This window comes from Chaetodon auriga, chromosome 2, assembly GCF_051107435.1.
Source record: "Chaetodon auriga isolate fChaAug3 chromosome 2, fChaAug3.hap1, whole genome shotgun sequence".
NCBI classification, from domain to species: domain Eukaryota; kingdom Metazoa; phylum Chordata; class Actinopteri; order Chaetodontiformes; family Chaetodontidae; genus Chaetodon; species Chaetodon auriga.
Genome location: NC_135075.1, coordinates 19,499,066 through 19,526,234, shown reverse-complemented (window position 1 = coordinate 19,526,234; position 27,169 = coordinate 19,499,066). Strand labels below are relative to the sequence as shown.

General features: G+C 45.2%; 2 protein-coding genes across 4 annotated transcripts in view; one reads left to right on the top strand and one right to left on the bottom strand.

Moving 5' to 3' along the window:
- Nucleotides 1-22,473, top strand: part of megf6b (multiple EGF-like-domains 6b) — a 56,633-nt gene extending 34,160 nt beyond the window's left edge. The window contains exons 7-39 of the mRNA XM_076744383.1: nucleotides 2,936-3,058; nucleotides 5,070-5,195; nucleotides 5,919-6,041; nucleotides 6,461-6,583; nucleotides 6,691-6,828; nucleotides 7,397-7,519; nucleotides 7,765-7,887; nucleotides 8,839-9,009; nucleotides 9,761-9,892; nucleotides 9,992-10,120; nucleotides 10,212-10,340; nucleotides 10,569-10,703; nucleotides 11,785-11,919; nucleotides 12,022-12,147; nucleotides 12,247-12,378; nucleotides 12,711-12,839; nucleotides 12,975-13,106; nucleotides 13,704-13,832; nucleotides 13,923-14,051; nucleotides 14,382-14,510; nucleotides 14,603-14,731; nucleotides 16,231-16,359; nucleotides 16,489-16,617; nucleotides 16,959-17,087; nucleotides 17,238-17,369; nucleotides 17,465-17,593; nucleotides 17,693-17,821; nucleotides 17,991-18,119; nucleotides 18,328-18,456; nucleotides 18,977-19,105; nucleotides 19,202-19,330; nucleotides 20,059-20,187; nucleotides 20,508-22,473. Of these exons, the coding sequence (XP_076600498.1) occupies nucleotides 2,936-3,058; nucleotides 5,070-5,195; nucleotides 5,919-6,041; nucleotides 6,461-6,583; nucleotides 6,691-6,828; nucleotides 7,397-7,519; nucleotides 7,765-7,887; nucleotides 8,839-9,009; nucleotides 9,761-9,892; nucleotides 9,992-10,120; nucleotides 10,212-10,340; nucleotides 10,569-10,703; nucleotides 11,785-11,919; nucleotides 12,022-12,147; nucleotides 12,247-12,378; nucleotides 12,711-12,839; nucleotides 12,975-13,106; nucleotides 13,704-13,832; nucleotides 13,923-14,051; nucleotides 14,382-14,510; nucleotides 14,603-14,731; nucleotides 16,231-16,359; nucleotides 16,489-16,617; nucleotides 16,959-17,087; nucleotides 17,238-17,369; nucleotides 17,465-17,593; nucleotides 17,693-17,821; nucleotides 17,991-18,119; nucleotides 18,328-18,456; nucleotides 18,977-19,105; nucleotides 19,202-19,330; nucleotides 20,059-20,187; nucleotides 20,508-20,569 (4,229 nt within the window). The 3' untranslated portion in view covers nucleotides 20,570-22,473. The remainder of the gene's footprint in view (nucleotides 1-2,935; nucleotides 3,059-5,069; nucleotides 5,196-5,918; nucleotides 6,042-6,460; nucleotides 6,584-6,690; nucleotides 6,829-7,396; nucleotides 7,520-7,764; nucleotides 7,888-8,838; nucleotides 9,010-9,760; nucleotides 9,893-9,991; nucleotides 10,121-10,211; nucleotides 10,341-10,568; nucleotides 10,704-11,784; nucleotides 11,920-12,021; nucleotides 12,148-12,246; nucleotides 12,379-12,710; nucleotides 12,840-12,974; nucleotides 13,107-13,703; nucleotides 13,833-13,922; nucleotides 14,052-14,381; nucleotides 14,511-14,602; nucleotides 14,732-16,230; nucleotides 16,360-16,488; nucleotides 16,618-16,958; nucleotides 17,088-17,237; nucleotides 17,370-17,464; nucleotides 17,594-17,692; nucleotides 17,822-17,990; nucleotides 18,120-18,327; nucleotides 18,457-18,976; nucleotides 19,106-19,201; nucleotides 19,331-20,058; nucleotides 20,188-20,507) is intronic.
- kcnab2a (potassium voltage-gated channel subfamily A regulatory beta subunit 2a) overlaps nucleotides 21,510-27,169 on the bottom strand; it is an 83,143-nt gene continuing 77,483 nt past the window's right edge. For all 3 annotated transcript variants that reach the window (XM_076760987.1, XM_076760978.1, XM_076760971.1), the window contains 2 exons: nucleotides 26,663-26,751; nucleotides 21,510-25,404 (listed from right to left, as the gene is read on the bottom strand). In XM_076760987.1, the coding sequence (XP_076617102.1) occupies nucleotides 25,315-25,404; nucleotides 26,663-26,751 (179 nt within the window). In that variant the 3' untranslated portion in view covers nucleotides 21,510-25,314. The remainder of the gene's footprint in view (nucleotides 25,405-26,662; nucleotides 26,752-27,169) is intronic.

Sequence of the window (27,169 nt, the reverse complement as noted above, 5' to 3'; positions counted from 1 at the left end):
GCTGAAGCTGTGGTGGCTTTAATGCTTCCACTCTGGGTCCATCCAAGAGGGCTAGTTTTTAAAACACATTTATTCACTGAAGTGAGTGACGCTGTCATTTTATTTTACAATAAATTAATTTTTCTCTTTCAAAAAAACTAGGAAATGCAGCCATATAAGGTTAAAGTCTTTTCATTCACAAAGGATTGTAAAATGATGTTTGGCTGCACATACCTTCATTTTTTATATACAGTAGGAGTAAATGGATAAGTAGGGAGTTCTTTCCAGTAGTCAGAGTATGTGTTGGTGCCTCTCCACAGCAGACTGGCTAACCAGTGCCACTGATAATGTGTCTGCTGTACGCGCTGTCTGGCAGATAACTTTGTCTCTGATCAGAGAAGGGGAGGACGGCTTTTATCAACAAAGATTAGCGCACATGAAAACATGAACTATGAATCATGAGAGACTCTTTGTAAAGCTAACACAAACAGGGCTGGAAACCCGATAGACTCTAGACAGATTATGTCAATATTATTATGATAGAATATTTCTTTTCATGTTTGGCAGGACTGAAGCGCTCGGGGATAAATGCGCAAGATGAAACACGTTTTACATTTATTATTACCCCAGTGCTGTTAATCCCTCTGATCTGCTGTGTGACTTCGATGTCATTCTTGGAGGTAAATCAAGTGCTCAGAAATGATTTATCTTGTGCGCACAATAAACAAATCACCTTTTCGGAAACAGACCAAAATAGTTTTCCATGAAGACGACACCGTGCTGTAGGTGGCTGCGGGCAGAAAATTAATGTTCCTTCTGTAAGAGCCAACGACTGCTGAGGCTTTGGCTCCGGGTTCGGAGGGGATCATGTTCTGTCGACTGGAGGGGATTCACTGACTGCGCTGCGTTTGACAGAGGAAGAGCAGCTCCACAGCGCTGGACCCGTTTCATGAAAACCCAAACCAAAGGACGGCATGCAGCATGGATGGAAAAACGAAAGGACGGCCGCTGCCAGCTTTCCTGGATGGAGTGGAGCTTGAAGTTTGGCAGCAGAGAAATGAAGAAGAGGAAAGTTTAGAAGCTCATTTCTGCCCCAAACACTATATTTGAAGATGTCGTGGGATATTATTGGGAGTAGATGGGTTCAGCCGCAGGATATTTCTATAATTCAGCAGTTTTGGGCAGGTTTTACTGGAACCATTAAGAGAATAGGTTTTAGTCCCTTTATGCTCATACACTGCATTTTTGTTCTTATCCTAATCCCATCCATGTTTTTGTTATGAAGAGGAGAATCACTCTTTCATCTATCATATTAACTACTAAAATGTCATAATTTACAGTACTGTGCTTCATCATGCTCTAACATCAGAACGGTGTCTTTTGGGTCTTGTAAAGAGCAGATTTATGGATACATCACAGGTCATATACTGTTTGTGTGTACTTGTGTGTACTGCGGGAACATGAAGACGGTGATGTAGTGCGGTGTAACATGCACAATGAGGCTCAGATCAACTCCATGCTGCCTTCATCCCACACAGCGTGACACCAGCGCTGTGGAGGCCAAATTCTCTCCCTACAGTGTGTTACAGACCCTCTGAGACACCAAACAGCACACAGACGCAGTTAGCGACTAGCTGGTGAACATAATGGAGCATTTAGCAGCTAAAGAGACAGAGATAGTTCCCTGGTAGAGACCAAAAACAGAGCTGAAAGGAAAGCGAACATTGGACTTAGTATTTGCCAGATGTACAGAAATACAGTGCTAACAGTATTTGCAAATGCAAGACTCACAATGACAACAAAAAGAACATGATTAGCAATCAAAAAGGTCCCCAAACAAAACTAACTAAAAGTCAAGTGCATTATTTACTGCAGAGGTGTGGCTGCGGTGGACAGTCAGCGTTTCAAGAGTTTGTCCCAAGAAACTAGAAACTAGAAAAATAGGAGAATTGAGTGAGTAAAGTAAAATTCCCCTTTAGTAAATGAAGTTACTCAGCTAGTTTATAAAACCAGCTCCTTTTTTCACAGGAATTCCTCTGAATGCTTGAAATAGTTTCTCCCTGCCTGCAGTCATGACTGTACTCAACAACACATTTCTCAACCAGACATTTAACTTGGCGCTGATTAATAGTCTTTTATGATGTGTTAGCTGTTTTTACAGACGTATATGCAGCAGCCAGGAGGCATTCACCCTCACCTCTTTAAAGCGTCACATCACTCAGTCATCTGGTTCACTCTGCAACATTTCCATTTACTCCACTGTGCTAATTTTAGTCATTTTGAGGCAGGTAACTTGTCACTGGCCTGGAGGTGAGGTGGGTTCAGCGTCATGTCCTAATTTTCCTGATGATGATGGCGGCAGACGGGCTGGTAGCGGAGGTCCAAACAGAGCCGGGCTTCATAAATCAGCTCAGATCTCACAGGGGGTCTGCTGCAAAACTCCGAAAACAATTTATTAGTCTTTGACCCCTAAACATGGCTTGTTTCATTTGCAATCTGGTCACACAGCACTCACCACCGCTCTCTCAGAACCCCCCTCTTTTATTTGTTTATAATCTCAACGCTCGGCTGAGAGGAATGTGTATGATTTGCATCCTCTAATTTAAGTTTCCATATGCTTGCTGCACCCAAGGGACGTCGACAAGAAGCGGAGGAATTTAAATTTGTTTTTAAATGTTCAGTAGTTGTTACCACATGGGGGATTTGTGTGTTTGAGCTGCAGTGCACTTGTGGAATACTTTCCCTTCTCATCCATCATCTCCTTTCTTCTTGGAGAACATCTTTATCCTAAAACCTGCATTAAATTCCTCTCTCAGCCTGGCAGCTCATATGGACTTTATTCTTGTGACCATTATTTCCCATAATGAGAGGATTTAGTCCAATTGCACTCATTTCTCTCCCGTTTCTCTCCTTCTGCCTGCTCCTGTCTGTTTCTGTTCTCCCTCCTTCCCTGTAGATATTGATGAGTGCCAGGTCCATAACGGAGGCTGCCAGCACAGATGTGTTAACACCAGGGGCTCCTACTACTGTGAATGCCACCCGGGCTCTCGCCTGCATGTGGACGGCCGCACCTGCCTCGGTAAGGAAAGTCACAGCTTTGTGGCTGTGCCTTCACTGTACAAGCTGGAAAAACGCTCGTAAGTCGGCACAGTTAAATACTGCAGCTAACAGGGACAACATCAAGTAACATAGCTGACTATAACATGAGGTCTCATCCTTCCTTTAATCCAGTTAGAAGCCGAGTATGAAGGCCCTTCTTTGTACTGTGGCTCCACTTATTCAAAACTCACAATGACACACTGGTTTGCTGGTTCTTTAAGTTATTTTTTGGGTCATTATTTCATTGAAGTTTAGCCACATGCACTTTTTGTCATGGGCACTTCATCATGTAAACCACATTGACTATGTTGCAGTAGATGAGCACTTTGATTCTGACAAAAACCCCATTGTGAGATGATTCAAGTCGCGTTTGCTGGTAAAGCCACGCTGTTTAATTCCCTTCAGTGTATATGTTGCTGAAAGACATTTTTGAAGCAGTGAATCAATGTGACATGTCCTGGAGAATATTTTGTATTGAGGCTGCAACTAAATACTGTTTTTCTTATCCATTAATCTGCCAATTACTTGAGCGATTATTAGTTAGCGTATGGACTGTCAGAAGGGTTTGAAAAATGGCCATGGCAATTTCCTGTCATTAAATGGTTTTGCGTTGCCAGATTGTCCAGAAACCAAAGATATTCAGTTAATGATCAAGTTAAAAGCATAATTTTCATTGGAAGGGGTCTTTAAATCCTGCTTCTGTGTTATTTGAACACTCACATCAGCTTCATTTCTTCAACGCTGTCAGTGTTCATGCAGTACCTGCGTGTTGTTTCTGTCACACCGGCTACATTAGAATTGGGTTTTTCCAGAAATAGCTGATAGAAAAAGGAGTATAAACCTGGCAGCAGATTGTGCAGTCAGGAATGTACACAGAGCGTCGTGACATTTAGAGAGGAAACCGTTGTGTGTTTCTTGGCTTCGTGAGGCGAAAGTCGTTTCATTGTCACATAGAGCAGGCGCTTTAGCTGGGACCCAACTGTCCCTGGGAGGATCTGGTGTGTGACAGCTGCATGAAGAAATGACTGATTACTCTAATAATCATAGAGCACATCTGGGCTGACTCCCAGGTGAAGCTTATCTGTGAGGCTGCATATCCATCTGCCGACTGTCGTGTAAGGATTGTGCAGTGGCGAGCTGCAAAACGTGTCCGTGTTCGCAGATCGTGCGCTGAAATCAGCTGTGCTTTCCATATAACGAGTGAATCGTAGTTTTTGCACGATGCACAGCATGACCATACATACTGGATAAAAGACAACACATACCAATCGGCACAGAGTCATAGGGAGAAAAAGAAGAGCAGATGTCCTCAAATCAATTCAGCCTCGGCTCCTCTGGTCTTATCCAACTCTGGATCTGCCAGCAGAGGTCAGATGTATCCCACACTTAGCATGTGGCTGAATAATATTTGCGCTGGAAAGCACTCTGTGGTCTGACGTGTACTCGTGATGGATGGATCTTGACTCTAGAGTATAAAAAGCACCGTCCATGAGAACGACGGGCTGTTCGGCCTCTACCTGTTGTTTTCTCTGAGTGGTCCAGGCTGTCTACCCGGGTTTCATCCCTTGCCACGAAGAAGAGAAACACAGACGGAGGAAGATGATTGAGCTGATTCTGCCCTCGATCTCATCAGCGGACGAGCGTTGTCCACCACAGAGGTCCTGCCATTCAAATCTCGCTGTTATTTTTGGCCCTTTTATGGTGTTGGATCTCTCGTGGCTCAGAACATAACAATCCTCTGAGGTATTCTGAGTGTCTGCAGCAGTCATGACCTGTCTGAGAAATATTCCTGTAGATGTGACGCTGCAGTCAAATTATAAATTCAGAAAGACTAACAAGGAACTGCAGTTTGGATTTATGATCATTTTTCTGTAAAGATGCCTGATTTTCTGATTCCCTGTGACTGCCTCTCTTTCTGTCTCTTCAATTAAGTTTCTCTGGAATTTTGTCATGCAACTAAGTTTTTCTCCTTTTTTCTTTTGCTTTTTTAGCTGTTCATTCGTGTGCCATCAGCAACGGAGGATGTGAACAGTACTGTGTGCAGCAGTCTGCCGCTCATTTCCGCTGTCGCTGCAAGCCAAATTACGTGCTGGCAGAGGATGGCAAGCACTGTAAATGTGAGTGCCTGAGCTCTGGTGTAAGGTAACACTAAATACACATCAACACACACGCCCCAAGACAGAAAGGAGGAATAATAAGTGGATGGGTGACTATGGAGAGAGTGCCAATAAAACTGAGTATTTTAGAAGATTATGAAGGTGTGATTCTGAAGATTTGATCACAACATTAAACACACATTGCTTGCATCTGCTGCCAGTTGTGATTATCTGACAGGATGTCTTTGCTGGAGGGGGATTAACTGTCGTTCATGGGATGAGACATTAAATTGGAGTGAATCACAGCAACTCCTTCATTGTTTTCTTCCTCAAATTAGTATTTTGATGTCCTTGCTTCTTTTAATCTCTCCGATCTCTGCGGCAGCACAGTTGAGTATAGCTCTCTGGGGGTGGGAAATTATACATATACGTATTTTAAATTACTGTCTTTCTCGTGCTTTTACTTTGTAATTGTTGGCTGTGAACGGCTTCCTCTAATTTTTGCAGAGCTGAAGGTTCTCATCCCAGATGCCGGACAGGCTTGCACAAGTCAAACACACAACTATGCAGAGAGAGCAAGAAAGAGATGATGTGGAGGAGCAGGGTGGATTTAAAGCTCTCCACATGCTCTGCATTAGGATCAGGCAGTTTTTGCAGTTTTCTCCACGAGTGCGTCAGAAGTGTTCCCCACTTGGCTGACACCAGTGGATTTATGTTTCTGAGCGTGCGCTTTCTGTGTTACAGTGCAGAATCCCTGTGCAGACCAGAATGGAGGCTGCATGCACGAGTGCCGGGCTGACGGTGGCAGAGCTCACTGCGACTGTAAAGCTGGTTACATCCTGGCAGAAGACGGGAAAACCTGTGAAGGTAAATTCACCAGTAACAATAACAGTGACATTATATCAGTATAGCTCAGAGTTAATCGAGCGTTGAGACACATTTAGTAGCGGCTCTGGAGCTTTTGATCATATCACACAGTCCTCTTCCTCAACACTTTAAAGAGTTCTCGTCCACGTTGGCTCAGAATGCCAAAACAAGGTAGAGAATAAAACAACAAACACACAAAAGCCCCAGAGCAGCTACTAAACGGTCCCATGATGCAGAATTTGCAAGCCACTGTCCTCATTTTCAGCTTCTAAGGACAGTGAGTGAACAGTGTGTGAAATGGATTTGATTTGTGAGAAGCACATATGGGATGATGGTGTGTGTAAATGAACCTGTGCAACCAGATGTATTCTTCCATTTTATTCAGTTTTCTTTCTTTTTTTAACATATTTTTGTCACAGATATTGATGAGTGTGAGACAGAAGAGGCCAACTGCGCTCATGGCTGCCACAACACTCTGGGCTCGTACGCCTGTGTGTGTAACACTGCCTATGAGCTGGGATCTGATGGAAAACAGTGTTACAGTCAGTTCAATGTCTTAAAGCTATTCCAGCACATGCATAGAAACATCAGATTTATTTGGCACAGTCCTTTAATTAACACACATGATCTCACTGTGAACTTTTTAAAGGAATTGAGATGGAAATCGTGAACAGCTGCGAGAACAACAACGGCGGCTGTTCGCACCACTGCCAACATTCAACCAGCGGGCCTGTTTGTTCCTGTAACAATGGTTACAGACTGGACGATGACCTTAAAACCTGTGTTGGTAAGAGGCTGTAGTGCACTTAAAACTACCTTAAAGCAGTCTTACAACAGATTAGACAGATTACAGAAGGCGTACTCAGGCATTTCATTCACACTCACACCTCTTAATGAACTCTTATTGAATGATAAGAGCACATGTGGATTAGTGTTTATGACCAGCTCTGGTCAGGGTCGGGCTCTCATAGTCATTGTGGATCTAACAAATTTCTTACCATTCAAAACTGAACACTGTAACCATGAAGGTTTGGATTTTTTTACATGACTGTTGAAAAATCTATTTTTTAAAATGTTAAAATAAAAAACATCTTCTGTCAGGATTTTGGGGCACCTTAATGACTGTAATCTAAAACGGCAAAATGCTCTTCTCTTCAGTTTCTGACTTGAGAATTACGAGGGAGAACATTTATTGATACAAGCCAAAGTTTATAAAGGAAAAGTTTCAATTCAGTGATATTATCCTCTTCTTGTAACTGCTAAACCTGCACAGCTTACATTATCTCATAAAAAGTTTGTGTATATCACTGCCGTCGGTTCATGATTTTTGCCTTCCCGCTTGTTGTGTTTGGCAGATGTCGATGAGTGTGGAGAGCAGAGCTCCTGCTGTGAGCAGGACTGCACCAACTACCCCGGAGGTTATGAATGCTACTGCTCAGCAGGATACAGACTCAACTCAGACGGATGTAGCTGTGACGGTATGTTAAACCCTCCGTCAAACTGTGGATGGCACTCACTTTCATGAGACTGATTGTTTACTTGTGTTGAGAGAGTTCCAGTCTGACTCTGGAGACGTCAACACAAACACACACACACTGTTGTCTTTGTTTTAGTTTAACATGTAAAGTGAGAGCTGTTCGCTTACATTCCTTTGGCTTTTCTCAGTTTCTCCTCTTCTGTGTAGCAAATGTGTTTGAGTCTGTGTTCTGTCTGTGTTGTTTAGATGTAGATGAGTGTCTGGCTGCTAATGGCGGTTGCGATCACACATGCCAGAACAGCGCAGGTTCCTTTCAGTGCTTCTGCCGCCGGGGTTTCCGTCTGGACGACGACCGGCAGTCCTGCATCCGTGAGTATCTGCAATCAGGTTAAAGAGAGCAGGCGTGTGGGAGTCACACCAGAAGCATGCTGCCAGAAAATTTGGCGAACTGTTGCTGTTGTACTGCAAAAAACATTGTGTGTACCGAGTCGTTCAGTCGAGATTTTAGAGAGTATTAAAGAGTGGCTTTGTGGAAAAGGGACAGTGCAGTTTGAGATGTTGTCTGTGTGTTAAAACATAATGCTTGTACTCTATTTTTATGGTATAAAATTGTATAACTTCAACACACACTTCAAAACTGGCCCACAGTTTGATCTCACGACTGGAAAAAATAAAGATTAAATACAGTAACGATACCAGCCGGTCACAGTAGTGGTTTTTGAATAACTGGTCTTTTTCACAGCAGAAATTTTTCTTGTCATCATGAGAAAAACACATGTGTTACAAATAATATTAAAGATGGCTCTGCTCTGTGCAAGCGTCTCAGTAAACCATGACAGTGTGACAGCGAGCCAGCATGCACAACACCAGGATCCTGAAACCGAGGCAGTTAAATTTGATTTAGCCATTTTTATTATTAACACTTGTGCTTTTCCTACTGCGGCAAGTCAAAACGTCCTCAGTGAAAAACAACTGCACCACTAAGAGCCTGCTTCATCAGAGCCGGCTGGAAAATATCCCTGTGAGCTGGAACATACTTTTGTGGATAAAATGCCTCTAAAGTGCTGCATCGACAATACAGAATTGATCATAAAAATAAGGAAATGCCGCCTCTTTAAAATCTTTTCTTGTTTGACATCTGACAGACAACCTGCTGACGGAGGTGTGATAGTTTCAGTTGACACTTTAAAACAGATTTTCTTGACCTTATGCTGATATTAGTCAACCACAGTCAAGTCAAGCTAATACATTTGGTAATTTTCCCTTTATATTTAACTTTCTTAACAACAACATACTTTCTTCCTGTTTATGTCACCGCAGCACTCGAAGATGCGATTGAGGCCCTGTCCAGCGGAGGTGCCATCGAGTTTCCTCTCATTCGTCCCCAGCTCACCTTGATGCAGGACTACAGCCAACCCCTGGAGCGCTATGACGACTACGAAGACGACGAGGGCGAGCTGAGGGCCGAGAGCAACCTGGCAGAGAAATTTGGTGAGTTTCCCCTTTTTAAAAAAAAAAAAAGAAAGTCATTAACAGGAACCTGTATCTGATTACCTGAGTACGACTCCCGGGAGGTGAGGCTGTCTGAGAGACTCATTTACTGCAGGCAGGAACAGACCACACGGTGGGGGTTAATTACTGAATTACTGCGCTCCCAGACTGCCGGTACATACTGTAGCACCACAGCTTCTCTGGCAGGAATGCTGAGGCTTACATGTCCTGGCAGCTGAACGGAGACGGTAACAGGAAGTCAGAGGCTCTGTTTTGTGTCTCCCAAACTTGATGAACTATTTTGACTAGAGCGGACGTTGAATGTTTAATGTTGCTTCACTGAAAGTTGACGAGAGTAGCGCCTACAAGCAAATTTTGACATTTTTTGACCTGACAAATATTTGACAAGGATCAAAACATTGTCCGTTCAAATAAATGTGTTGTTTGATCTGTTTTTTTTTATCAGTGCTGATTTCCAGTAATCTTTTGCCGACATATGATACAACTGACTTCACTCCTCTCAGCTTTGCTCAAAGTTGTAATAATCTGTCAACACTGACACACTCGTAACCTCTGACATCCAATGAGGTGGTTACTAAATTCTGTGTTTGTGAGTCAAGTCAGCGTCTCGTGATCAGAGAAAAATAAATAAGTCCTTTACTATGAACTGTCATGACCGTGAACTTGCCGTTGACGTTGCGTTAAAGAGCTTTGTGAGCCTTATTCTCATTCATTAGCCTGTTGTCTCCAGTGTGTTTGGATGACACTTTCGGCAATGACTGCAGTTTGACGTGCGACGACTGTTCTAATGGAGGAAAATGTAATCCATGGAGAACTGGCTGCGACTGTCCTGACGGGTGGATCGGCATCGTCTGCAACCAGAGTGAGACTCCTGACACACACACGTTTATTCTGTCACTGCTATCAAGCTATGAAGTCAGTCTTGTCAGTTCAGTGGTGATTTTATTTTTCAATCTCACAGCATGCTCTGAGGGATACTTCGGTAAAAACTGCTCCTTCCCCTGTAAGTGTAAAAATGGCGCCAGCTGCGATCCCGTCTCCGGGAGCTGCCGCTGTCCACCTGGGGTCAGTGGAGACTTGTGCCAGGATGGTGAGTTGTCTCCCTTCGTCCCAGACAAAAGCATTTCTTCCTGCATTTTTTCTTAATTGTTTCCACTTGCTGGGTTGTCTCCTGTGCGCAGGCTGTCCTAAGGGCCTCTATGGGAAGCAGTGCAATAAGAAGTGTAACTGTGCCAATAACGGGCGCTGCCACCGGACCTACGGCGCCTGTCTGTGTGATCCTGGACTCTACGGACGCTTCTGCCACCTCCGTAAGTCCAACTGTCCTAATATGACCAGACTCCCACCCTTGAACACTCATGTCAGGAAGCCCAGATTATAAAAGCACTGACTGACTGACTCTGTGTTGGGTTTTAGCAGCATTGTAAGCATCAATATCCAATAAAACAAGCATGTAAATACTTGTATTGTGGCTCTGATTTTAATGTCTGACTCTTTCTGTGAATTCATCCTTCTTCCCTCTGTTTTTTCTCCTTCAGCATGTCCAAAGTGGACCTTCGGCGCAGGCTGCTCTGAGGAGTGTCAGTGCGTCCAGCAAAACACTCTGGAGTGTCACCGCCGCCATGGCACCTGTGTCTGTAAATCTGGTTACCAGGGCAATACCTGCAAGGAAGGTGAGCCGACTGTCACTGTGCTCCGCTCATCAAAAGGCCTCACTTACGTTAGCTGTTGGCTGTGTTCTGCTCTAAGGTGTCCTCACTGAACAATTACAGATGGTGAATTTTATTTGAACTTTTTGAGCAAGTGTTTGCAAAAGTAAATACAAAAAACACAACAAAGAAACAGCAACACACAAGTCTGAGCCCACACCCGTGAAGCAGACACGCAATCAGTTCAAGAAAAGAGATGGAAAAATATAGTTTGCCATGGATCATGAATTTTCTGGCTATCATTGTGATTTTCTTTGGCATTTAGCGCTTATTGCTTGAAAAACGGAGACGGGATGATTGAAACTGATGAAATATCCGTTGCGTCTGGCAGTGGCAGCGTCGGCTGTTCAAACATGCTGCAGTCGGGCGCACTTTGATCTGAACATGGAGATGGTCCATCACAGGCGCATCTCGGCACAGCTGAGCACGGTCAAAGGTGCAGTGTGTAGGATTCAGAGGGATCAATCGGCAGAAGTGGAATATAATATTCATCTGTTCTCATTAGTGTAGAATCACCTGAAAGTAACAATTGTTGTGGTTTCGTTGCCTCAAAATGAGCTCTTTATATCTACAGAGGGAGAGGGTCGCCTTACATAAGTCTGCCATGTTGGACCACCATGTTTCTACAGAAGCCCAGAACAGACAAACCAAACACTAGAGAGTTTTCCAGCCGCCTTAGGTTCTCCTACGTTCTTGGAAGGGGAGGGTGAGGGGTGAGGTGTATTCTGTTGGTTGAAATTTGCATCCTCACCACTAGATGCCCCAATATCCTACGCACTGGTGCTTTCAATTGGGAATGGAAACACAAATCAGTGCTTTATGGTTTGACTCAGCGCAGCCAAAAGTGCCAATGGAAAAGCCCATTAAATGTCCAAATGCTGCATCTCCAGTGTAGGTAAGGTAACTTAACTCCTGACATATTCAGTAAAGGCACTCTAAATCATGTCACATTTAGAGGTTGAGGAGAACCAGATCTCCTCTGAAAAACCACAGAAAACCTCAGAGAAAATCATTGAGCCGCTTTTCAAATGTGTCCTGCCTCTAGAATGCAACCCGGGCACTTATGGAGCTGGCTGTGAGAAGAAGTGCGCCTGTCCACCAGGAGTGTCATGTGATCATGTGACTGGACAGTGCCAACGGAAATGCCCCCCTGGTCGTCATGGAGAGAACTGTGATCAGGGTAGGTATAGAAGACACACTCTCCTCATCCTTTAAAGCTCCTTCGTCTTCAGTTTTTATCCTCCTGTGTTGAGACAAATCTCTGCTGTGTGACTGCTGTCAGACTGTCCAGAGGGAAGGTTTGGACCAGGTTGTGTACATCCTTGTAACTGCACCAGTGCCCCATGTGACCAAGTGACAGGACAATGCAAGTGTCCACCAGGGACGTCAGGAAAGCGCTGTGAGAGCTGTGAGTGCAGACATGTTTTCAACAGCTACGTGCAAAATACGCGCACACACTGTACAGCTAATGATAAAAATATGAACATCAATCTTTTCTTTTTTACAGTGTGTCCAGAGGGTTTCTGGGGTCGAGGCTGCACTGAAGCCTGCCCAGTCTGTGAGAACGGAGGCGTCTGTGATAAACACAACGGGTCATGTAACTGTCCTCCAGGCTTCATGGGCAGAATCTGCCAGAACTGTGAGTATCAGCGGTTTGCATTTCTGGTTTCCACAGCACCGTGCATTAAACATTCAGGCAGCTGAGGAGGATGGCAGCACTGCGGATTATTGAAATCGTGCGGCGGTGCAGTTTGGACAAGAAATAAAGCAACATGTTACAAGACGGAGGAGCAGTTTTTCTCCGAGGTCATTAGCTAAAATCCTTCCCCTGAAATATAATTCCATTGGCTCTGACGGTGGAATCATGGAACCAAACCTGTCATGGGAACTTGCTGCTTTCATGCAATCTGGTGGAGTTGGTTATGGTAGATTAGCCGTGATGTTTGAGGGATTTTGTTGTGCCCTGTGCAGCGTGCCCGAGTGGACGTTTCGGTCAAGGATGCCAGATGAAGTGTGTGTGCGAGAACAACGCTCGCTGTGACCCGGTGAGTGGACGGTGTACCTGCGCTCCTGGCTGGACTGGACACAACTGCAGGAAAGGTAACAGCACTGGAAAACACTCAGATCTAACATCAGCTCCGAACGCTGAAGAGAATTATGTAACAACACTGATCTTACGTATCTGAGGGCAAATGGTGTTCCCGCTTTTGTCCGACTCTGATGTTTCTGTTGCAGCCTGTGATGCCGGACACTGGGGGGCAGACTGTGCAGAAACATGCGACTGCAGAAACGGAGACGGCAGCTGCGACGCTGTGACGGGCCAGTGCAACTGCGAGGCTGGTTACACTGGAACGCACTGCCATCAGAGTATGTGTTTATGTTTGTGCTACAGCGCACAGTGTGTCATGATTTCAAGTTATGGCATGCACAATTGTTGATGTGATCGTAGCCTGTTTTAAGTTTTTGTTTGTGGAAAAAAACTAACAAAAAGTCTCATTGACACGTGTGTCACATTAAAAACTGAAGGGGCGATCACGTGTGCTCACTTTATTATGAATGTTTCAGTCTGAGATGAAGGTCTGATGACTGAAGCGTTGTTGATGAAGTGAGTCATTTTGTACACAAATTAAACATTCTCTGGAAAAACTGGTGGAGCATACAGTGTGTGTTGCTTTCATTCCGTTCATTCATTCGCAGTTTGCGTGGCGATCACTCTGCACGGTGCCGTTCTTGGTGCTACCACCAGATGGTGCCAAAGTGATAATTTCAAATCCAGCACAAAGTCGCTTCAATATTTCAGTTTAGTCTCCGTTTGCCATTGGGTCTCTTGTTTGTTAGGTACTTATTTTGTTGTGAATAATTGTGCCATCATACAACCAGCATTTATAAAACCTGACATTAGACATGAAAGCTAGGTATCATTAGCCTGTAAGTCTAAGCCGTGTGTGTGTGATGTTCCCTCAGAGTGCCCTGCAGGCATGTTTGGTCTCGGTTGTCGCCGTCGGTGTCAGTGTGACAACAAGGCGTTGTGCGACCATGTGAGCGGAGCTTGTACCTGCCAGGTGGGATGGACTGGGACCTTCTGTGAAAAGTGTAAGAGAAGCTCCTTGATCATGAAGCCAAATTCATACTGAATATGCATGTATGTTAGTGACAGGTAGTCTTTACATGCGTGTCTTTCAGCGTGTCCTCAGGGTTTCTACGGGCTGGACTGCCAGGAGAAGTGTTTGTGTCTAAACGGTGGAAGCTGTGATCACGTCAGCGGACTTTGTTCCTGTCCTGCCGGCTGGATCGGACCGATCTGTAACCTGAGTGAGTCGCCGGAGCACTGCAGAAAGTCTTAAAAGTTGACAGTGTTATGAAGGCAGGGTGGAATCAGAGGCTCTGACAGTTCATATCAGGACATTTGTGCAGCAGTATTGAAGCACCGAGCACATCTTTGTAATGCTGACTCACAGTGGAACAAAAACACGCTTGGTTTCAGAGGGATTTGGGAAAACCCAGCCCAGTCACACGTGAGAAAGCACCGACTTGATGTTCCCCATGCTATGGCCTGTATCACTTTCCAGACACTGGAATTCCCACTTTTGATCAGCAGAGTTCATGAAGGGGTAATGATATTGTTTGTCCCTCTCCTGGCAGCGTGCCCAACCGGTTCTTATGGGGAAGGATGTAACCAAACCTGTAGCTGCCGTAACGATGGCATCTGCCACCCGGTCAGCGGGCGTTGTGCGTGCACGCCGGGCTGGACCGGACCCAACTGCACAGAAGGTGAGTGTACCCAGCGCAGGGCAAAGCAATCATCTATATTACAGGTAAATAAGGGGTCACAAGATGGTTTTGTCTGTGCGTTTTTCTCCCAGAATGCCCTGCAGGCTTTTACGGAGCAGACTGTCGGCAGCGCTGCCTGTGTCAGAATGGAGCCACCTGCAACAAGACCAACGGAAAATGCACATGTGCCAGCGGATGGATGGGCACAGCCTGTGAACTGGGTAAGACTCTGCAATGCTGTGAGTAACAGTCTCTGTATGTGTTACCACAAAACCACCTTCACATGGATAACTGGAGGGAAAATTCGCATTTTTATTACAACTTGGGTTTTATTTTTGTGCTCTTGGCCGTCATTTATAATAACATACTCAAATGTGGGAACACTGACGTTGCTACAGCAATGGCTGATGGGAAAAGAAACAAAAACAGTCATCTAGAGATTTGATTTTCTGCATGAAGCGCGCGGTTCTCAGCAAAAGTAGAAAACCCGTTGATAGATATGTTGACATCATAGCAGCAACGTTACACCTGTCACTACAGTTTCAAAGCACAACATGGTCGGGTTGCATCCAGGCAACAGTTTTATCATGATTTTGAAACCTTTTTATTTATTTTACCTTGCTGGACTTGTGTTTAGCAGATTGCCAGATTCCCAGTACAGTGTCATTATTACCAAACAGAGAACAGTGAACAATGGACAGAACTACGAAAATAAGACCCAGCTGGTGCAAAACCAGAATTTCCTTTTAAGCACTGCTGCTTCTTTTTAATGTCTATATGCAGAACAGTTTCCCCAGCAATGTTTTTTTTATACCCTTATTTCCTTTTCCAAATCATGGGTCTAAGAATGGACCCAGGCGAACTTGTCAGTGTCTGTACAGGACATGTTTCTCTGTAAACTCTCATGCTGACATGCTGCTCATAGAGCTGGACAAAAAGCCGAATTCATCGAATTACAAACATGAATCTTTCACCAACCTAAATCACCTAAAGTGAGTCAAAATGCACTGGTGTATAAACATTGTTGTCGAGCTGAATCTGTTGATTTGTCTTGATGCAGACTTCAGGTTGCTGTGCAGACTCACTTCCAGTAACGCTGAAGTCCGGCTCGTCTTCCAAAGCCATAATGATGTTGGCTAGTCTGGACAGAAATGCAGGAGAATAACATTACCTGAACCCTGAAAGTGAACATTTAAGACAGTGGCCTGTGGTTGTTTTACTGTGCTCGGGAAATACATCAGCCCGAGGTCAATTTGCTGCCTTAGCTTGTTTGGTTTTGCTTACACTCTGGTTATTTGCTGGCAGAGTTCGTTTCTGCGCCACATACGAGTCTGCCCCCATAAAAGTCTCCGTCGACCCGGTGATGACATTCCAGCTCGGTGTCCCTCTGAGCTCCACATCACACTCAATCCTCCCTCTGTGCCTGTTACAACCTTTCCCTGTCGTGCTGTGCCAGGCCTGGCCCCCCTCCTTATGCTCAGGAAACCTCTAATCCTGTCGCTGGAACGTCTTTACCCTCTAGACTCAGTGGCTACCTCTGATTGCCAACTCCATACTGAGTCCAACTCTAAATTATTGGAGAAAAACAAATAAAAAACATGTTGCAGCCGTCAGCAGAAATGTGACAATACAGGTTTTTGCCTATGTTGTGTGGGTCACATGATTCATGTTTCGTTTCTCTTGTCTGCTTGTTGTATGCTGCTGCTGTATGTTTACACAGAGTGTGTAGCGGGCCGTTTCGGGGCCGACTGCCAGCAGCAGTGTGAATGTGAGAACGGCGGCCAGTGTGACAGACAGACCGGACAGTGCAGCTGCAGCGCCGGCTGGATCGGACAGCGCTGTGAGAAAGGTGAGCCAGTGACTTGCACAGAGCTAATAAACCTACTGAAACTGTGACCTCATGGGATCTGCTGCACTGCGGAAACTGCTGGACTGGCAATATGGTGTATTTTGAGAGTTTTGCTTGCTGTCTGCTCAGCATGTGAACCGGGCCTGTTCGGTGCCGGCTGTGAGGAGAGGTGCCAGTGTGTGCACGGGGCTTCATGTCACCACGTCACTGGAGAGTGTCAGTGTCCACCAGGGTGGAGAGGAAAACTCTGTGACAAAGGTACGAACCTGCAGTGAAGAGACTGGTGCTCTTGCAACATCTGGTGGACGGAGTTTGTCCTGTTATTTTAATAATAAACCTGCTACGCTTTCAAAGGTCTACATGCATGAAATACATTTGATCAGACGTGAGCTTGTCAGGCTTCTTGTGTATTTTTGCATGAGGAAAAAAAACACCAAAACATAGATTAAGGCTAAACAAAGCAACAAAAACCCTTCCCAAATATGCTAATTTTCAGTTAAATTTGCAAACTGGTTGACATTTACAAGTAGGATTAAGGATGGGGATGAGGGGGAGTGGAGTTAAAGCTCTAAGCACCTCATGTTGTTGCTTCCTTTCAGCGTGTTTGCCGGGCACGTATGGACGGGGCTGCATGCAGCGCTGCAGCTGTGCTCAGGGCACGTCCTGCCACCACGTCTCTGGAGAGTGCGGTTGTCCTCCTGGATTCACAGGGAACGGCTGCGAACAGAGTGAGTCCTGACTTCTGCCTCCACTGCTTTCCACTGCATTTGCTGTTTTTTATAACCTATTCTTACAGTTCTAAGAACACGCTGAATGACACATTTATGATGCACCAGAAAGCAAAAACTGCTCGTGACCCCTGCCCGTCCCTCCTTCAGCTTGTCTTCCAGGAACCTTCGGACAGAACTGTAACCAGGTCTGCCAGTGCTCCGAGACAAACCAGCTCTGCCATCCGGTGTCTGGATCCTGTTACTGCGCTCCAGGTTTCCACGGCCCCAAATGTGACCAAAGTGTGTGAAACAGCATATTCACATAAAGACATATCCCATTACACTGAGGAAGTAGAGGCTGTTTAAGTCCAAAACTTTTTGTCTTTATTTTATAGTTTGTGCAGGAGGTCGTTACGGTCCAAACTGTGAGAGACAGTGCCAGTGTGACAATGGGGGGAAGTGTGTCCCTTCCACTGGAGCCTGTGAATGTCCAGCAGGATTTATAGGAGCACGCTGCAACATCAGTGAGTCCATCTGAAACCACCGTGGTGACAGCGAACAAATTAGTAATATATGTTAGTGTGTCGTGACGAGTGACCTGGTGCGTGTCTCTGTGGCGACAGCGTGTCCAGCCGGACGTTACGGAGTTGACTGCGCTCGGGCGGCGCTGTGTGGAGACGGAGCCCAGAGTGACCCGGTCACCGGTCGCTGCGTGTGCATCCCTGGACGCAGAGGAGAGGACTGTGGACACGGTGAGCTTTCAGTACAGCTCATACATTTTGTTGTGTCACTTGAATGAATATTCTCCATTAACACAAAGCCACCTGCCAAGCCCAACTTTTTCCTTGTCTCGCCTTTCGTCTGTTTTGATAATGAAGCATGGTTTCCTCAGTTTAACCTGAGTGTGTCTGCTGCCCTCAGGCTGCCCTCCAGGCTGGTTTGGGGTGGACTGTGCCCAACGCTGTAACTGCAGTAATGGAGGAGTGTGTGACACTGCAACCGGCAACTGCACCTGCAGCCTGGGCTGGACCGGCACACACTGCGACAAAGGTGACAGTACACACTTGTTTATATCTTGTTTTTTAATGCGGTCAGGCTTATTTTTTGCTCCTGCTGCTGCTCATGTTCACATGCGTGATCTGCTGTGGCATGTTCAATGTAAACATAGAGACTCGCGTTAAGTCAGAGGGTTGACTTAGCTTCTTTTTCTTTTCTTTTTTTTGACTGTGTCTTCCTGTTTTACTCGTCCGTCTCTCAGAATGTCCTGCGGGCAGATTTGGTGCCAACTGCCAGCTGAAATGTAGCTGTCAGAATAATGGCACTTGTGACAGAGTGACGGGGACGTGTCAGTGTGGTCCAGGCTACTACGGACATCTGTGTGAACACGGTGAGAACAGGACAGATTAACACACACAAAGAGGTTATAGTTACTTTCAAGATATTGCATAAAACCCAGTAATTAGCTGATTCTAATAAGACGTTTTGTGGAGCTGAAGCCTGGTATCTTATTCCTCTGTGCCACAGAGCTCCATAGTTGTCCAGACACTATAAAAACACATCATTGAGCGACTCCATCACACTAAATGACATCCTGCTTCATTACAATGAAAATGGGAGCTGTGTTTATCTTGAGTCATTTGTAATATGGATGCATTGATGTGTGAGCAGCTCTGCACTGTTGTAACTGGTCGAGGTGAAACTAGTTTTAACTACTTCAGTCCAGTTGTCCCTTCACAGGGTCACAAGATAAATCTTCTTCAGGTCGTCAGAGAAGGACAGAAAAAAGAAGTTCTGCTACACACATTTATCATTTTTTGGATTATTCTTGTTTTTACTCGTTCATTAATCCAGTGAGAACATTTTAAAGGTCAGCTTTAAATCTAATGGCATGAATCCCTCGTCCTCAGCTTGTCCTCCTGGTCTCCACGGCCCGCTGTGCCAGCTGCAGTGTGACTGCATGAACGCAGCCTCGTGTCACCCCGTGTCAGGCCAGTGCATCTGCCCTGCAGGATACCATGGCGCCCGCTGTCACAGAGGTCAGTCAAATCACTGCGGATTACCCCAGTGTAAGAATGGGATTACTGCCGTCTTTGAGCCTAATTTGTTCTCTTTTTCCCTCGTCGTCCTCTCAGTGTGTGAACAGGGTACCTTCGGTCTTAGCTGTGCTAAGGTGTGTGACTGTGAGGACGACACACCGTGTGACCCCGTGACAGGACGATGCCTCTGCTCGTCAGGGAAGACTGGACCCAGATGTGACAGCGGTAATCTTCTATCCTACACACACACACATGCACAAACAAACACAAAGTGGTCCAGACCTGTGTGAGCTTCAGTGCAAGTCCATCAAAATGGATGTTCAAACTTCTTATCCATTGATGGGTTAAGATGAAACACTGCATTTGCTAAAGAACATTAAAGGTTGGGTGGCGTTAATACTCAGTTGTGTAAAATCCCTTACAAAAAGATGTTTTATAAATTGACTCCTCAATGGATTGCATATTAAAGAAGCTGTAAACAACATCAAGCACGACCCCGGTCAGACAATTTAGCCAAAAACATTTGGTTGATAGAACGTGTTGTTCCAGAGAAGAACGCTGTGACGAATTATGCTCCAGCATTCAGAAGTTGTGACCTGTCTTTCTATCAGAGAGTCAGATGAGGAGATAGACACCCCTCTGTCTGTCTGTCTGTCTGTCTGTTAGATATCACATTACAGCCAACAGTTGCTCATCTTAGCTTAGCATAAAGACTAGAAATGGGGAAAGGACATACTTGTAGGCAAATGCCATCTTTGCTTTTTCCACTATTTATGCTAAGCTACGCTAACAAACTGCTGCCTGCAGCTTCATATTAACGGTACAGTTTAAGCTTAAACTTGGGCTTTGTTAAGCCTTAATTAAGCTTGAAGCGCCTTTTCAAATGTCAAACCGTCAAAAGTATGTTGATCTCTGTGTAGTTTCATTAAACTGTTCTTTGTGTTTTGCATCAGACTGCAGAGCAAATCGTTTCGGGCCGGACTGTGCAGAGACCTGCGAGTGTGAGAACGGGGCGCAGTGCGACAGACGTAACGGCCGCTGTGGCTGCCTGCACAGCTGGATCGGACTCTTCTGTCAAGAAGGTACAGCAGCCAAGATTCAGCATGGCTGACACGCAGGCATCCCTTCTGTCTTAACAGTTACCTTAACTTCATCATTTCATCCACGCGGACAGCAGGCGACGAGCCTCGCTGACCCTCCAGTCAGAGCAGAAGTGACATTTCAGCTGACTTGGTGAAATAAGAGGAGATACCTGGTTTAAGTGCTGACAGGGTTCAGCTTCTGTCTGCGTTTGGGGCAGAACTGCTGAGGCTGCACTTTCTCTCCGGTGTCGTGTCAGTTCTGATCAAATGCGAACGTTGCGTGTTGGCCGAGCTTGACTCACAGCTCTTTGTTTCCTCAGGTGGACCCCCACACCTCAGCGACGGCAGCGGAGCAGACTCGCAGCATGACAACTCATTATAGCACCATCAAGCTGGAAAAGTCCAACTTAAACTGGGACAGATCAGCTTGGTTTTGCTGAAGTGACTCGAGTGAGTGAGAGCCTGCGACAGGAAGCTGTAGCAGGCAGCTGGAAGACCTTCATGGAAACAGACTCTCTGATGAGAACTGCGGTTTCGTGTTTGGACCTGAGCTGGATGAAACTTTTTTTTTTTAATTTCGTGCCAAAGTGTCCTTTGAACTGTTGAAGCTCATTTCATCAGCCTGACCTCACTGGTGCACTGTGATTGTTGCCGTCACAGTGGAGCATCGAACACCTTTTAGTCTTAAAAACTCCACCTGCAGAGTGCAGCGTCAGGAGATCGCAGCGCTGTTTACTGCACTTCTGGCATTTTGTGTTTAATATTTTGTCTAAATACCTTTTGCAGGTACTGTATATAAAATAATCTAATTTTGTAAGGAACTTGGTGATATTGCTGGATATGATGCAACCTTCTGAAACCACATTTCATTACTTGCCAGTACTATGAAGCTGTTTTTCACTCTCTACAATATGAAGTACTACCCTCAGTCCAGTGGTGCTATGGTGCTTTACTGTACAATGCAACAAAGACTAAAACGATCCTCAGACTTTTGCAGTACATCACAGTAAAGCACATTCCTGTTGACTGAATACGCCTTAATGGACAGCTGGAGTTTTACAGTTCACTAAGGATCACACAGCGAGCATTCATTTGCACCCTCTCCAAGGTTAAGTGTCTGAATATTTTCTTCTGTGTATAAATTGCTTTATATTTATATTTCACACAGTTATATACACTTGAATATACAGCAAGTTTAACAGCGTCCTTATTTTCCGCTGGATAAACAAGACTTTACAGCTCAGCCAAATCTACAGTCCAGAGAAACGACCCAGAGTGACATCTCACACATGAACGCCAATAAAGACAGACACACACAAAGGTTTGTTTACCATTCTTATTTTATCATTATTTCATTTTCATTGAAGATCGAAGCTGTACATCCTGTCTAAATTCAGATTCAAGCACAGTGCAGATAGCAACGCCTGCAAAAGAAAATTAAAAAAAGAAAAGAGAAAAGGCAGAGGTGATCACAACCAGAAATATATACAAAGGTCAAACTATGTACAGGAGATACCAGGCTCTCACTACGTCATCTTCAGAGTGAATTCAGTCCACCAGTGCATTCACTTCAGAGCACGCCTCATGATGCATACACAACACAAAAAAATGGCTTCTTTTCGTCAGTCTTAAAATCGATACAATACTGATAGGAAAAATGCAGCATGATGAAAAAAATAAAAACAGTTCTTTTAATTCTCTCCACTGCATTAAAGGCTAGAACATAAAAATATATTCTCTGTATAACCTAGAACCTTCTGTAAAATAAGCTCTATCCATCGGTGGCTCTGGTTTCATTTCTGAACTAGTCATTAAAATGTTAGAACAGGAAAAGTGACGAAGCTCGGACCACTTAAAGCACGAAGTTCTCCTACAGAGGCGAGGGCGCAGGGTCGTTACACTTCAGCCTGGACACACTGAGAGTTATTTCTACAATGTGCAGAAACCTTTTAACACCACAAGGTCTTTGTCGGGCAGGTCGGCACGCAGTGAAACAACGCTGACGGTCGAACAAAACGCACAGCGATGCCTTTAAAGAACAACATTTTGGGAAATACCTGTATTCGTTTTCTTGCCAAGCATTAGGTGAAAAGATTGATATCGTGCTCATGTCTCTCCCGCTGGCTAAGTTAGCTTAGCATAACATTTTGTGCAACGCTGCCCTCTGCAGGCTAATGTGATGCTTGTTCGTTTTTTTGGTTTTTTTTTTCTTTTTAGCAAGGCATTCTGGGATTCCAGGCAGCACTGGACTGACCTGCAGCATAAAAAAACAGGAGGGCCAAATGAGGCTACACAGTGATTTGCTGGAAAAAGACAAAAAAGCGATGCAGGAGTGGGACAGGAAGTTGAGTCTGTTAAGGAGATTATTTTTTGAAGGGATCCTGTTTATCTGCGTCCATCGTCTCCCCCCGAGATTACAGTTCCAAACAAAAACAAGTGCATCTTGGTAGAAGGTTGCTAACGGCTGCAAAAAAACGGAGCAGGATGCTTAATTACACAATGCTAACTAGCGAGCTGCCTGCTAGCTTGTCAGCACTGACATGCCCACAGTGAGAAATGATGATGGCAGTGCTACACAATCTGTTCACTGCCAGTGGGTCTTCATCGTTAATAGTTAGGTGTTACAGGAAGTGACTGGGGTTATAGTAATGGGAAACAAATCAGAAGGTTTTTGCGTGGATTAAACTTGCAAATTACTGAGCTTTAGAGGTGCTGGTCGGTGGATTTTGTCACCTTGGGACAGAGTCAGACTAGCTACACCCCCCCACTTCCTGTCTTATGCTAAGCTAAGTTAGCCGGCTGCTGGCGGTAACGGTAGCTTTGTGTTGAGCAGACATGAGCGTGGTCTTTTTATTCCAACTCTTGGCAAGAAAGAAACTAAGCAAACTTTCCCCTCCAAGTCTTTTCCCTGATGAAAGTATGAAGACACGAACTCCACAGACTAAATGAACTGAATGTTCTTTGCTTTTCTCCCACTTCTTCTGAGAAAACATCGCCAGGTTTAGTCACTCAGACACAGCAAATCAAACGAATACAGGGATCAATTTATACAACAGATTAAAGCAAGGGATTATTTACCCCCACACATACATACACACACACACACACACACACACACACACACACACACACACACACACACAGGATCAACAGCAGAGACCTTAAATCACTTTGCTGTTGTCGAAAATCACTTCAGAGGACTAACGAACTGTAAACCTCATCCCTGCAAATCCCTCACAGTAACGCTCACTTTGATTATTCCCTCCGAGAAGCGCCTCCATCTCACTCACGTCGCCATTCGCACTAATATGACTTAATCTGTACTTGTTTTATTTCTGCTAAGAATCAATAGTTTATCAGCTGTTAGTAAAGATCTGTTATCTACACGTGTTAGTAAGCGGAGTAGCATCATCTTGCTCGTCCCGGGGCGAGGAGGGTCCATGCTTTGAGGATGTGTCACATGCTATCCACTTGTGCTTTAATCACAGTAAGAGAGCACCCAGAGGAGGAGGGATGATACAGGGTGGCGTCAAATTTTGCAATAATACTTCTGACAGGTCTCAGCTGGTATGTGGCCTGAGACGAACCTTACCGATCCTAAAGCGAGTAGCTGTACTACGCATTCTGTATATGAAGGACGTATTTGTTAACTACTATAACTGCATTGTCAAGTAACGATATATATGGAGTAAAGTCCATACTATAGAGAGATAACAAGCCGGACAGCACATGCGTCAAGATGAGTTCTATAATCTCGCGGGAAGTGAGAGTGAAACCGTGTCGTTAAAGAGATGAAGGAGGAGGAAGAGGAGGAGGAGGAGGAGATCTTTGGCTCGAGCCACGCTAAAAATGTCAACGGTCTACCCCAGTTTCCACACATGAAAGACAGACAGACGCGTAAATACAACCTCCTGACCACGTGCACGCCAACACACGACTCAAAACCACCTGCTGTTCCCTGAGCTGCTGCCGCCCCTCACGCCCTCACCGGGCACACGCCGCCGTCTTCCCCTACGTCCGCCGGTCGGCACACACAGCGCACGTCAAGCTGCCCGTCCACGCTGGGAGTCCACAGCACAGTCTGATGCAACTGTAAATAAGGCAAAAATACTTGAAATTTGATCAAGGAAAGGTTCCTATGAGATGCGGCGCCAGCGCTGATGAGAGTCCTCAGCCTGGAGACAGGTTTGGGGGACACAGTGAAGCATTTGATTTAACGAGGCTGCAGCTCCAAACATTAGGGACCGATAAATAGCTCATCTGACACATCGGCTCCTGACGGTTCGAGGGCCAGGACGGAGGGCCCCTCCTCATCCTGACCGCCACCGCCGCGCGCAGACAGCAGGAGCGCCGGGCGAACGCGCCGCCAGCGAGGACACAGAGGGAGGATGAGGTGGGGGGATGAACAGGAGGCGATATGAGTCTACGCCCCCTCCTCACGACTGCCCTCCAACACCGAGACCGACAATACTAAAGTGCTGATAGTTGAAGCCCGCGACGAGGCTCGTACACTGATGGTGTCGACAACACAAAGAGCTTTGTTGTTGTTGTTGTTGTTGTTCCGTACAGTACACACGTGTTTGTAAACAAAGCGTCCAGGGAACAAAAGCATGGCGATGGTACATGTGCAACACAGCAGTTCTCCTATATTCATACAGTATGAACTTGATCTTTCTTTTAGTTGCATTCAGTTTTAGGGAAAAAAAATTAAAAAAAATTAAAAAAGCACAAAATGAAAAAAAATACAACCAAAAAGAAATCTGGCTGCCAAGCAAGCGTGTGCTTATTTTTTTAAAAAGATATTTTAGTCTACGGGTTTTAAAATACGTTCAGCTGAATTGACTGTATAACTGATGTAAGTATGAGCGCATATCCCTAACCTCTCTCCCACTTCCGTCTTTCTTTGTCAATCCCTTCCTTCTCCTGTGGAGGTGATTGTATTTTTTCCCCCTTTTCTTATCTTATCCCTGTGACTCTAAATGAGGTGCCCTGGGTGGCCTTGGTGTGGCCAGACTCATGCGCCAGGGTCTCACTCAGTAAAAGCTCAAGCAAACAGAGGATCAGGCAAAGGTGGGGCGCTGCGTCTGCAGCCCGGTGCAGCCCTGCCGGGCGGGGCCGTGCTGCGCGTTAGGACCGGTAGTCCTTTTTACTGTACGGCTTGTTCCCCAGGATGCTGTCCACCTCGTGTGTGATGGACGACGACAACTTTGGAAGAACCTGTGACAGGACAGAGACACAGAGGGTGACATGTTCGTATATTTACTGTGTGCGGTGTGTCGGGTGCTTGTTGTTTAACGATCCTTTAGAAAGTGTCTGCAGTTGCACATCACAGCCTCTAGATGGCGCAGAAGGGTGACTCAGGTTTATCCACTAGCGTTGTGGCCTCTCGTCTGAAACTTGTTTACTACGAAAAGCAACCCAAAAAAATGTATGACGTGTAAAAATAAGCAGTTTTATAAATGATGTACATCTAATTTGTTTTAAAATGCACTGACTCCATACCTGAGTTTTTTCACCTTCTTTTTACTCATTCAGCTGGTTTGTTAGTGTAAATCATGACAGAGGAGAAAGTATTCAGATGTATTCAAATGTCAACTCAAATATTATATAATTGTAGCACTAAAAGTACATATGACACAGCAGAATGCTTCCTGTTGGTGTTATATTATTATATTGTTTATTATTATAGTATTTTTTACTTAAATTTAATTTAGAGGAGTCCAGGAAATAGTTTAAAATAGACAAATTGTTTAATTAAATGAGAGCTGTTCCCATGTACAAAATATAAAAGATGATTTGCTCCCTGATTTTCCTTTCCCACAGTGTGGTCATTAAATAAATGCTAAATGAAGAAAAAGAGATTAATGTGGACTTCCTGTTCAGATGAGGGACTGCGTGTCTATTTCAGGGTCCCTGATGTAAAATTCCCAGTAAGAGGAATACTGCGGAGCCCTGGGGAAATGTGAGCATAGCATTTCAAATCCGAAATATCAAATGTACTAAAGGGAGAGGGGACATACGTATAGTGTGCGCACATCTAGTATATTAATGCATGTACGCACACACACAGGAGGCTGCACAAAGCAGGAGAAGAGCAGGAAGCTCTTTACTGCAGGCCAGACATAATGTGAGGACGTAAACCCCCACCGGTCTGAAAACCCCATTAAAAGAGTGCGTCTTATCAGGAGAGGAAGAAGTGGCCGTAAGCCTGTCTCCAATCCCCCTGGCAAGCGATACTCCGCTGACCTTATTAACTCGGTACAGTAAAGCACCCAAGCGTGCAGCAGCAAACTGCCCAAGAGGCCGAGCTGAACCCAGGAGAGGGGGCTGCTGCTCCGGCACCAATACGGGGGCCTCGTGAAGCAGGTCAGGTCACATTTTCACAAATTAAACCACTTATTTGATCTGCAGAATGACAAACACGTGACACACACACACACACACACACGCAAACACACACATCCTGTGGCCTCACCTGTATTGCTCCTATGTTCTCCATCAGCTGGTCGGTGTTGGACGCCCCTAAAAGGACAGAGCTCACCCCCTCGTTCCGTAGGCACCACGCTGCAGGAGACCAGTAAACAGCAATGACACCCCCACCACCACTGTGTACACACACACACACACACACGCTCACAGCACAACCCTGATTCACGCTCAAACACACTGCACAACACTTGACAAACAGCACATTGATTTGTTTAAACTAAAACATCCTGATAAAACTGCTGCAGCATTTCCTGTCCGTCAGTGAACTACGACCAAACTCACACACACTCTTCGACACCAGGTCCTTCACACACCACAACATGAAAACACTCCACTACAAGCAGAACTCCTGTACTTTCAAGTGAGACTCTGAAGTATTATCAGCAACGAGTACTTGATGTATCAAAAGTAAAAGTACTCACTGTGCAGCCGAACGCCTTCCTACATTATCACATGTTATTTTATTATCATCACTTCTGAACGAACATGTGAC